The 12651-nt window shown below is 49.4% G+C and overlaps 1 protein-coding gene across 1 annotated transcript in view; it reads left to right on the top strand.

Moving 5' to 3' along the window:
* Positions 1-12651, top strand: part of LOC122919703 (transmembrane 9 superfamily member 2-like) — a 129918-nt gene that overhangs the window by 91985 nt on the left and 25282 nt on the right. The window contains exon 14 of the mRNA XM_044268886.1: positions 11297-11448. Within this exon, the coding sequence (XP_044124821.1) occupies positions 11297-11448 (152 nt within the window). The remainder of the gene's footprint in view (positions 1-11296; positions 11449-12651) is intronic.

The raw sequence follows: 12651 nt of genomic DNA, 5'->3' as shown, positions 1-12651 counted from the left end.
AGCTTCTGAAGCGTGATCATCGAACAATCAAGCATTTCATTCAAAATAGTCAACAGGGTCGCAAGAAGCGTGTGGAAAAACCAAGGCGCAAAATAACTGCCCATGAACTGAGAAAAGTCAAGCGTGCAGCTGCCAAGATGCCACTTGCCACCAGTTTGGCCATATTTCAGAGCTGCAACATCACTGGAGTGCCCAAAAGCACAAGGTGTGCAATACATGGCCAAGGTAAGAAAGGCTGAAAGACGACCACAACTGAACAAGACACACAAGCTGAAACGTCCAGACTGGGCCAAGAAATATCTCAAGACTGATTTTTCTAAGGTTTTATGGACTGATGAAATGAGTGAGTCTTGATGGGCCAGATGGGCCAGATGGATGGGCCCGTGGCTGGATTGGTAAAGGGCAGAGAGCTCCAGTCCGACTCAGACACCAGCAAGGTGGAGGTGGAGTACTGGTTTGGGCTGGTATCATCAAAGATGAGCTTGTGGGGCCTTTTCGGGTTGAGGATGGAGTCAAGCTCAACTCCCAGTCCTACTGCCAGTTTCTGGAAGACACCTTCTTCAAGCAGTGGTACAGGAAGAAGTCTGCATCCTTCAAGAAAAACATGATTTTCATGCAGGACAATGCTCCATCACACGCGTCCAAGTACTCCACAGCGTGGCTGGCAAGAAAGGGTATAAAAGAAGAAAATCTAATGACATGGCCTCCTTGTTCACCTGATCTGAACCCCATTGAGAACCTGTGGTCCATCATCAAATGTGAGATTTACAAGGAGGGAAAACGGTACACCTCTCTGAACAGTGTCTGGGAGGCTGTGGTTGCTGCTGCACGCAATGTTGATGGTGAACAGATCAGAACACTGACAGAATCCATGGATGGCAGGCTTTTGAGTGTCCTTGCAAAGAAAGGTGGCTATATTGGTCACTGATTTGTTTTGGTTTTGTTTTTGAATGTCAGAAATTTATATTTGTGAATGTCGAGATGTTATATTGGTTTCACTGGTAAAAATAAATAATTGAAATGGGTATATATTTGTTTTTTGTTAAGTTGCCTAATAATGATGCACAGTAATAGTCACCTGCACACACAGATATCCCCCTAAAATAGCTAAAACTAAAAACAAACTAAAAACTACTTCCAAAAATATTCAGCTTTGATATTAACGAGTTTTTTGGGTTCATTGAGAACATGGTTGTTCAATAATAAAATTAATCCTCAAAAATGCAACTTGCCTAATAATTCTGCACTCCCTGTATAAGTAAATAAACACGATACATGCAAATGAATATATATAGCGTTAATATAAAGCATTACAAGCTTAACAATACATGTGAGTGGAAATAACTTGTCATATTATAACCAAGCTATTATTAGGTTAGGATATCAAAGTAGGAACATAAGTTATATACATATACAGGGAGTGCAGAATTATTAGGCAAGTTGTATTTTTGAGGATTAATTTTATTATTGAACAACAACCATGTTCTCAATGAACCCAAAAAACTCATTAATATCAAAGCTGAATATTTTTGGAAGTAGTTTTTAGTTTGTTTTTAGTTTTAGCTATTTTAGATGCCACTGGCCAAACTGGTGGCAAGTGGCATCTTGGCAGCTGCACGCTTGACTTTTCTCAGTTCATGGGCAGTTATTTTGCGCCTTGGTTTTTCCACACGCTTCTTGCGACCCTGTTGACTATTTTGAATGAAACGCTTGATTGTTCGATGATCACGCTTCAGAAGCTTTGCAATTTTAAGAGTGCTGCATCCCTCTGCAAGATATCTCACTATTTCTCGTGCTTTTTTCCATTGGGGGACACAGACCATGGGTATAGCTTAGAGGTATTAGTAGGAGGGACACTATGCAAATGAAAGAGCTCCTCCTCCTCGGGCTATACCCCCAGACTCCACCAGGAGGAACTCAGTCTTTGCTTAGTGTCTGGTGAAGGAGGTTGACACTCTCTGATTCTACTCCTTTTTGTTATTTTTATTCTAGATGGGGACACAGGTCGGCATGGCGCCTTCCTGGTCCCCCGTGGAGTGCCCGCCGCCGTCTTTGGGACGTTGCCTGGCTGCCTCCATTTCCCCCCAAGAAGATAAGTGGATCCGGGCTCGACCTGTTAGCTCCGGCATCCCACCAGCTGCTGGGACGCCTGCTGCCTACCCTCCTCCAGAGCACTGTTCTCCTGGATTGGAGTCAGAAGTCTGAAGAGGCGCATCCCTGCTGGTCTGGACATCGAGGGAGCATGCTGAGCAGATAAGTGTTGCCCAATCCCTCCCCCTCCCTGTGTCTATTTGTCTGTGGCTACCTGGGTGAGCTTGAAGAAGGATCCTGATGGGGCACTTTCTTCATTTTGGCACTGGAGTACTGGCATCTCTTCCCCCTTAAACTGTGGGCTTCAGCGCTTCTCTCGTCGGGCCTTGGCTGCTGCGCTCCCTCAGCGCCCGCCGGCAGGCCGCTCCTCCACGTGGTGTTTGTTTAAATCACGCGCACGCTTATTTCCGCGCGCGTGCGCTTATTTTCGCGCATATTTTCGCGCATATTTTCGCGCGTGCGCTTATTTTCGCGCATGCGCATATTTTCGCGCGCGCGCTTATTTTTCGTGCGCGCGCTTTTTTCGCGCCATAATGACGCATTCGGGGAGGCGGAGCCTCGGCATGCCGCTCTGACTCTCCTTACACCGGAGACTCTGTTTGCTCATGGCCGTGCAGCTCCTCATCACTCTACTCCGTTTTGTGCCAGGCAAGCTGGTAGCTCAGTGGTACTGCTGCTGCTGCCCCATGTCCAGGCTTTCTGAGTTCAAAGCCCCTTTCAGCCTTCAAAAATTGTTTATATTATTCTAGATGGGGACACAAGTCGGCATGGCGCCTTCCTGGTCCCCCGTGGAATGCCCGCTGCCGTCCTTGGACGCTGCCTGGCTGCCTCCATTGCCCCCCAAAGAAGACAAGTGGATCCGGGCTCGACCTGCAGCTCCGGTATCCCACCAGCTACTGGGTCTCCTGCTGCCACCCTCCACCAGAACACTGCACTCCTGGACAAGGAGTCAGAAGCCTGATGAGGTGCATCCCTGCTGGTCCTGGAGTCGAGGGAGAAGTTCTGCAGGAGCAGATAAGTATTACCTGCATCCCTGCCTTACCCCCCTCCTCCACGTCCCTGGGGGCCTGCGGTCCCCGCTTGGGCATCTGCCATGTCCAGCGCGGCCGCTAAATTGGTCTTAGTCGCCAAGGCAACCATGTCCTTTAATCCTGTGGCGCTAACGACTCCATCTCTCTCAGTGGTCCCCACAGTGGGTGACTGACTACGAAGAGGCAGCGTGAGCGGCAGCATCCCACCTCGGATGTCTCCGTCTCTCCACCCCCCTCACCTCGCCGGTGGCGCTTGCGGACTGCTCTTCCCCCTCCCTAGGGAGAGTAATCCGAAGGAGAATTATCCGGCTCGGACGAGCCAGGTCCTTTTTGGACTATAGGGCATTTTCAAATCCTGTGACGCCAACCACCTCTCTAAGTGGTTTTCCACAGAAGACGCCCGACTACTAACAGGGAGCGTGAGCAGCAGCATCCCTCCTCGGATGGCTCTGGCTCTCCCCCCCCCCCCTCGTCTAGAGGCGCGTTCGGTCGACTCTCCCCTCCCTTAGGGAGCGCAAGTCTGAAGGAGAATTTCCGGCTCTGATTAGGTCATGAAGCGGGACCCCTCGCCTAAGCTCTCCACCAGGGTGGCTGACTTAGTGGTGACTGTCCGAGACACCTTTATTCTCCAAGGGGATTCTCCTCCTTCCACTGGTCAGGAGTTCCCCCTTTTTCCGTCCAGGCAGTCGGAGACTACCATGTTCCCGGTCCATGAGGGATTTTTCCGCGGTCATGTCCAGGGCCTGGGGTGGTCTTAATAAGGTTCTCGACCACCCAGCGCATGAATATACTTTCCTTTCCCTGCTGACGGCGAGGAGAGGTGTCTCCTCCCCCTAAGGTGGATCCTCCGGTGGCCGGATTAGCCAATTATGTGGCCCTTCCTGTCTTAGTCAGTTCCTCTTTCCAGGATGCTGTAGACAGACGCATAGACTCTCTTCCAGGTCCTTTTTTCGCTGGCAGCGCGTCCCTGTGACCTACCTTTCACTCAGCAGGGGTAGCCAGTGCTCTCTCGGTGTGGTTACAACACCACCACCAGGAACTGGCGGTACGAGATGCGGCTACTAACACACTGGAGTTGGTTCTCCAGATGTCTCAGGCTTCTAAGATTCTTTGCGAAGCTTCTAGGGACATTGTTTCCCTCTTTGCCCGCAGGTTGGCCATCTCTGTCACTCAGCGCGAAGAGATCTGATTGAAAGTGTGGGACGCTGACGCCTCCACCAAGCGTTCCCTTGCTAATCTCCCCTTTGGGGTTTCCAGACCTTATGGGGATCAGCTGGACGAGTTCATCTCTGCATGCCTTTTGCCGTTTCTCATCTGGTAGGCCGTCGCCTGCTTCCTCCGCCGGGGGTCTCAGGTCGCCCGCAAAGAGGCCTTCCTTTGCACCAGCCTTCCCGGCACTAGAGGGCCCAGTCAGCCCGTCCTGCTGCTCCTAGGCCTATCACATGTCCCGATTGCGGAATCCCACCATCGATTCCTGCGCTTCGCCATTATGGGTCGACACTGTCAGTTTGTCGCCCTTCCTTCGGGTTGGCGACCACCCCGCGGGTCCTTGCCACGGTCCTGGACCGCTCATGGCGCTTCTTCGTACCAGGGGCATTCCTTTGCTGCCCTATCGGGACGATATCCGGATAGAGGCCCCCCTCTCTACCGCAGACCACGGACAGCGTCCGGATCACTGTTCAGACCCTGGAACGGTTCGGCTGGCTGGTAACTTTCCCAAACTCCTGCCTCTTCCCGTCCCAGAGGCTCTCCTTCCGGAGGGTGATTTTGGACACCTCGGCTGCCTAAGTATTCTACCAGCCTTCAAGTCCTCCCAGGTCCAGGGGGCAGTGTCGCATCTGCTGCGCTCCCCGTGCCTCTCCATTCGGGAATACTTGCAGGTCCTGGGTCTTATGGTAGCCTCTTTCGAGGCCTTCCATATGCCCAGTTTCACACTCGCCTGGCGCAACAGGAGATCCTTTACCTTTCAGCGGGTTCGGGCAGCTCTCCCTTGGTGGCTGTTCCCAAAGAACCTGAGGTCGGGGAGTTCCTTTCTCGCATTCTCCTGGACGATCGCCGCCACCGATGCCAGCATCCTGGGTTGGGGGGGGCGTTTTCCAGTCTCGCACGGTTCAAGGAATTTGGTCGGCGGCAGAGTCTCGCCTTCCAATCAACTTTCTGGAACTGAGGGCGATTTTTTCCGCTCTCTCTCTCCTATTGGACCTCTCTCCTTGCGGGCCTCCCAGTGCGGGTTCAAACGGGCAATGCCGCGGCCGTGGCCTATATCGACCATCAGGGCGGGACCCGCAGCCGGATGGTGATGCAGGAGGTGAAGAGAATTCTGACGTGGGCGGAGACGCACGTTCCGGTGTTGTCAGCAGTTTGCATTCCAGGAGTGGACAACTGGACAGCGGACTTTCTAAGCCACAACACGGTGGATCCAAGCGAGTGGTCTCTGCATCCAGAAGGGTTCGAGGAAATCTGCCACAGATGGGACCGTCCGGATGTGGACTTAATGGCGTCCGGGTTCAACAACAAGATCCCAGTGGTCCTGGCTCGCGCCCGAGATCCGGAGGCGTACGGATGGATGCGCAGGTGTCTCCGTGGCAGGACTTCAGCCTCCTCTGTTTTCCTCTCCTACCAAAGGGTCTACGCCAGTTCGAGGCGGAAGGGACTCCGACCGTTCTCATCACCCCAGAGTGGCCTCGCCGCGCGTGGTTTTTCGGACGTGGCTCGGTTGCTGGCGGACGCCCCATGGCCTCTTCCCGACGGACAGGACCTACTGTCTCAGGGCCCGTTCTTCCACCGGAATTTGCGGTCTCTTCGTTTACCGGCGTGACTGTTGAAACCGCCATCCTGATAAAGATGGTGTTCTCGGAGTTCTCAGTGGTTAGGACCATGATCAGTCCGGGGAAGTCTTCTTCCTCCCAGATTTACTATCGTACCTGGATGGCCTTCCTATCCTTTTTTGAGGGTTCGGGGTTCCCTCCCCTTCGGTTTTCCATCTTGATGGTACTGTCTTTTCTTCAGTCTGGGCTTGTGCAGGGACTGTCGCTTAGTTCCCTGTAAGGTCAGGTTTCGGCGCGGGCCGTCAGAGGTCCCTTGCTCTTAAGGGTCCGGTGGTGACCTTTCTTCGGGGGTGGCGCATTCGGTTCCCCGTATGTTCCCCCTTTGTCTCCTTGGGATCTCAATTTGGTTCTGCGCGCTCTGCAGTCGGCCCCCTTCGAGCCTTTGAGGAGGGTCTCTCTGACTGTTCTCATCTGGACTTCCTTGTGACCATAGCTTCTGATACAGCTACATAGCGTAGTGATTAAAGTTCTGGGCTATTATGCAGTGGCTGTGAGTTCACGTCCCATCACGAGCTTTTAAGTCAGACTGGTGTCGGAGCTGGCCGCTCTTTCCTGTCAGGAGCCTTTCTGGTTTTCCACCAGGATTAAGTTGTGCTCCGTCCAGTCCCCTTCTTTTTGCCCAGGGTGGTCTCTCCCTTCCGCCTTGATGAGGATCTTGTCCTGCCTTCCTTTTGTCCTTCTCCGGCTAACCCCAAGGAACGCACTCTGCATTCCCTGGATGTTGTATGGGTCCTGAAGGTGTGTCTCGCGGCTACTGCTTCCGTCCGCCATTCTTGGCGCTCTGGATCTGCTTGGCTATTTCCGCGGCTTGTCACGCTTGTGGTGGAGTTCCCCCGGCTAGAATTGCCGCTCACTCCATTGGGGCGGAGGGGGCTTCCTGGGCAAGACGCAGTCGTGCCTCTGCGTCTCAGCTGTGTACGGCGGCCACCTGGTCGTCCTTGCATACCTTTGCAAATTTTTGTCAGTTGCATTCACTGGCTTCGGCTGATGCGGCTTTGGCCGCAGGGTTTTGCAGGCTGTGGTTCCTGTTTGACCGTTGGGGCGTTCCTCCTGGCGGTGCTGATATTTTTTCCCACCCCATGGACTGCTTTTGGACGTCCCATGGTCTGTGTCCCCCAATGGAAAAAAGCACGAGAAAAGGAGATTTTTGTGAAACTCACCTGTAAAATCTTTTTCTCGTCTTTTCCATTGGGGGACACAGCTCCCACCCATTATTCCTGTTGCAGGAGGGGTCTTTAGTTCAGTTTTTCTGTTTCTGGTTGGACCTTATGGCTTGGTCCGATGGTTTCCATGATTTTTTCTTGCTCCTTCTCCTACTGCTTGTGCAACGCCTGAGTTCCTCCTGGTGGAGTCTGGGGGTATAGCCCGAGGAGGAGGAGCTCTTTCATTTGCATAGTGTCCCTCCTACTAACACCTCTAAGCTATACCCATGGTCTGTTTCCCCCAATGGAAAAGACGAGAAAAAGATTTTACAGGTGAGTTTCACAAAAATCTCCTTTTTTGCCTTTTCTGAGCCTGTCAAGTCCTTCTTTTGACCCATTTTGCCAAAGGAAAGGAAGTTGCCTAATGATTATGCACACCTGATATAGGGTGTTGATGTCATTAGACCACACCCCTTCTCATTACAGAGATGCACATCACCTAATATGCTTAATTGGTAGTAGGCTTTCGAGCCTATACAGCTTGGAGTAAGACAACATGCATAAAGAGGATGATGTGGTCAAAATACTCATTTGCCTAATAATTCTGCACTCCCTGTAAGTTATATACATCACTATATACATCTGTTCAGAGAAAACCTCATGATATCAAGATGGGCATGTCTAATCCTAGACATCAATATAGAATGCTAAATACATTCTGCCCCCTTCTAACCAACTACACATCACATGACTTCAAGATGGGCAAATCCATCCAAGGATATAACTTAGAAGAGATAACTGTATCCTTCCACCCCATCCTGGACTATTTTACACATACAACTTTGGTAAGAATATTAAGACAAATAACAGGGATCTAGGATCTTGCTAGACCATATCTTAAATGGGAAGGACTTGAAATAAGTATTTCCTGTGTGAATCCATCACTTAGCTTGGCGAAGAATGTTCTGTCAGTGTGTGTGTGTGTGTGTATATATGTATGTGTGTGTGTGTGTGTGTGTGTATATATATATATATATATATATATATATATATATATATATATATATATATATATATATGCAATTATTTAATGATTTGCTAGATTGAGTCTAGATTCTTCTGCAGGTAGAATGAAGCCTCACAATATCCTAAGACTACATCTCAATATAGAGATGATCAATTTAAGTATTTATTTACCAATCTAGATGGTATAATTTCACCCACACTATCAAATTAGTCTTAATAAAATGAAATATAATTTTTCTGTGTCTCTTACCAAGTCCTAGTAGGAATCTCACTTCTGCTCCTAGGAAAGCTGGGTGGTCCATCATAGCGCATCTCACATGGCTTTCATCTTGATAGACCCCTCTAAAGAGCTTTACTTGTCTCCTTCCACCCCATCCTCTTCCCCCTGTGTATGGTTTATGACCACAAACGTATCAGTTAAGCACACCTTCCTAGTTTGGAACTTTCCAATCATTGTCGGATGGGCGTGACCATTGATAAAAAATGTGACATCATAACCTTACCCAGAATGCACTTTTGCTACTGTTGTAATGTCACCTACTCATACCTAGGTGACACTGCTGTGTAAGCTATTTGCAATATAGTATAGAGGGTTAACTTATGCAAGTCTGAATAAAACGTATTCTATACATTTGACCTTAGAAGCTTTAATTTTAAAGCTATAGGGATTCATTCTGACACTTGTAGCAATTATAGACAGACCTCTAGGCGTCTCTCTGAATGTTTCTCACACTGTTGACTTACGGACCATGATTATATTAATGGCCTTGTTTTCTCGCAGAGATTTCAGTACCTCCTGTCATACCAAAGATATGATTCATTGTTACAAATGCACATCTTTACAGACACTCTTTTAGAGACAAATATTCTCCTAATGAGAAATCTATATAATATACTGGATACATGTTGTCTTCATAACATATAATATTAAGTTCGGGAGCACCATCCAAGGTATTGGTTCAAGGTCCAACAAGACTTGAGGAAGGCTCTTGTGAGCCGAAACATCGCAAGTTTGCCACAATATGGGTGAATAAAAGTTTTCCACTTTTACTACTCAGGAGTGCAGTCCGACTTTTTTATATATATATATATATCTCCTACTGATTGTCTTATGTTAAATGAATACATACATATTATATATTTTGCTTCATTAATAAATACCTAATTGTATAGGTAATTATCCCCAGCTGCATAGAGCTTATCTTTATCTCCCGTCATAAATTTATAAGTAGACAAGGAGAGGCCTCTTCTCAGACTGGTATATTAATGAGAAGAATAACACTAAAGCAGAAACCTTTGTGCGACCTTACTTTGGCCTACTCAAGACATACAAAATTGTAAATCTAGTCGAGCAGGGCAATGAACATCCATCCTGACTAGAATAATTGGATATCAATGCATTTACCTATGAAAAGGCACAACATTCTCCAGATCATTGTGATTACAGAGATACCACGGCAGCCTCTGATCCATTCGTGAGGACCAAGGCTACCGCACACACTATCCAGTTCCCTGCTAGCGGGAGCTGTTGCAGGTCCTAGAGCAGTGGTGGCGAACCTATGGCACTGGTGCCAGAGGCGGCACTCAGAGCCCTCTCTGTGGGCACCCGCACCATGGAAAAAGTCTAAGGTGTACCAATATGCCATAGACTTTTCCTGCCATTTATCAGCGCAGGGAACACTATGAACAGCACAGGCAGCGCAGGGTGCACTATGAACAGCACAGCCAGTGCATTGAATGTAGGCAGGCTATTATAGCTAAATGATAAAAGTACATGGAAGATATACTATATTGGTATTCATATTAAATTGCAGTGTTGACGCAGTGTTGTGATAAATAAGTGGGTTTTGGGTAACAGTTTGGGCACTCGGTCTGTAAAAGGTTCGCCACCACTGTCCTAGAGCATGCGCTTTTTTTTTTTTTTTTTTTTTTTTTAGCCATTTGACCATGGCATCTGAGGGGTTAAATGTTTGAAATTGTGTGTTTTTTCGACTGCCTATATTGGTTCCAGGTCTCTGCTGTCTAAAATGATGTCAGTGCGCACCATCTCTAAAGACCCATCCAGCGCCGTACATGTACAGCACGGTTAAAGAAGCAAAAAGCCGTAGGGAGATCTGTGCTTCTTCCCAATATACAACTTAAAAGGGTTGCACAGGATTATAAAAATATGGCTTTTTTTTTAATTTCTGAAACTGTGCCACATCTGTCCATGGGATGTGCCTGGAATTGTAGCTACTCTCCTAGGATTAGGCTGCAGTATTACACACAACTTTTACCAGCGTGTCACTGGATCTGAATTGAAACTTAACTTTAATTAAAGAGGACCTTTCACTAGAATAAAACGTCTAAACTAACTATACAGACATGTAGAGCGGCGCCCAGGGATCCCCCTGCACTTACTGGGCGCCGCTCCGTTCTCCCGGTATAGCCTCCGGTATCTTCATAGTTAGGCTCCACCCAGGGGAACCTGCCGGCATCTCATTCTCCCATGCTGTAGCGCTGGCAAATTGCAGCGCTCAGCTCATAGCCTGAGAGGCTTTTTTTTTTTTTTCTCTTAGGCTATGAGCTGAGCGCTGCGATTGGCCAGCACTACAGCATGGGGAAATGAGACGCCGGCAGGTTCCCCTGGGTGGAGCCTAACTATGAAGATACCGGAGGCTATAACGGGAGAACGGAGCGGTGCCCAGGTATAACAGTAAGTGCAGGGAGATCCCTGGGCGCCGCTCTATATGTCTGTATAGTTGGTTTAGAAGTTTTATTCTAGTGAAAGGTCCTCTTTAAATCAGTTAAAATATAAGTGTGGTCAAATGTCAGCAAGTATTGTCTGTACACCAATCTTCTGGATAGGGGATAACTATTAGATTGGTGGGGTCCTACTGCCAGAACTCCCACCGATCACAAGAACAGAGGCCCCGTACACCCTGAAATGAATGGAGCAGCCAGTCGCAGATGCACGTACATTGAGCCACTATCTCCGAATGAGAGAGGACACAGTCATGCGCGTGGGCCCCTGATCTCGTGATCGGTGGAGGTCCCAGAAGTAGGACCCCCCACTGATCTAATAGTTATCAGGGTCCTACTGCAGGGATCCTGTGGATAGGGGATGACTTAATCTAACCGGAATACCCCTTTAACAGCTTATAGTATAAAAGCCTGATTTTCATACTTGTCTTTGTAGGCAATTGAACATCCCGTTCGCACAAATCGGATTCCTCGTCAGGTTCCCACACAGTCCTTTTTGACCAAACCGTTCTCGGGTATTATCATGGGAGGCATTTTACCTTTCGGATGCATTTTCATTCAGCTGTTTTTCATTCTCAACAGCATTTGGTAAGTGTCTGCACAAATTCAATCATTGTCTTTTATATGTCTTTGGACACCTGAGAATTGGTGGCAAATGTTTTCCTTGGATATTGGCAGAAGTGAATAAAGCTATGCTACAGATATGCTAATGAGCTCCTAACGAGCTCTGCCTCTAATGCTACCAGATATAAGATAGCTGTCCTATACATCAATGTTCGAGATTTTAAACAGGCCTAGAGACATGACTTCGATAATAATTAAGCCAGCATCTCCTTCTGCAGACAGCTGTTTCGGGGTGATTGCCCGTCATCGGTGCAGAGCAGAGAGTACAAACTTAACTGGGTCAGAGGCCTAGGTCAGGATTTAGGGAACACAATGGAGAGCACCTTAACCGCTACAGGACCGCCGTACGCAGGATTGCTATATACTTATATTTATACTCACGTGCGCTGTGGCCTGCCGGTCGCTCCTTCTGTCTGTGCGGCGGATTGCTAATGCTTACAGCATTAGCAATGCGCCGCACAGACCTATGAGAAGGAGCGACCAGCGGCCACAGCGCACGTGAGTATAATGCGCTGCTCTCTGCTCACTAACATACCATGGCAGCCAGGACTTCAGTAGCGTGACTCCTGGCTGCCATGGTAACCGATCGGAGCCCCAGCATTACACTGCTGGGGCTCCGATCGGAACTGCAAACTGCCACCAATGATGGGGGGGAGGAGGGGGACCCTGTGGCCACTGCCACCAATGATAAATACTGGGGAGGGGGGGGGGGGGTTTGCGTTACCAGAGGGGACAGATCAGAGGCTGGGGGAGAAGATCAGAGGCTGGGGGAGAAGATCAGAGGCTGGGGAAGGGGGGGGAAGATCAGAGGCTGGGGAAGGGGGGGGAAGATCAGAGGCTGGGGAAGGGGGGAGAAGATCAGAGGCTGGGGGAAGGGGGGAGAAGATCAGAGGCTGGGGAAGGGGGGAGAAGATCAGAGGCTGGGGAAGGGGGGGGGGGGAAGATCAGAGGCTGGGGAAGGGGGGGGGGAAGATCAGAGGCTGGGGAAGGGGGGGGGGAAGATCAGAGGCTGGGGAAGGGGGGGGGAAGATCAGAGGCTGGGGAAGGGGGGGGGAAGATCAGAGGCTGGGGAAGGGGGGGGAAGATCAGAGGCTGGGAAGGGGGGGGGAAGATCAGAGGCTGGGGGAAGGGGGCTGGGGGAAAGATCAGAGGCTGGGGAAGGGGGGG

The sequence above is a fragment of the Bufo gargarizans genome, chromosome 9, assembly GCF_014858855.1.
Source record: "Bufo gargarizans isolate SCDJY-AF-19 chromosome 9, ASM1485885v1, whole genome shotgun sequence".
NCBI lineage: Eukaryota > Metazoa > Chordata > Amphibia > Anura > Bufonidae > Bufo > Bufo gargarizans.
The sequence above is the reverse complement of the archived record's forward strand: the minus strand, read 5'-3'. Positions and strand labels throughout refer to the sequence as shown.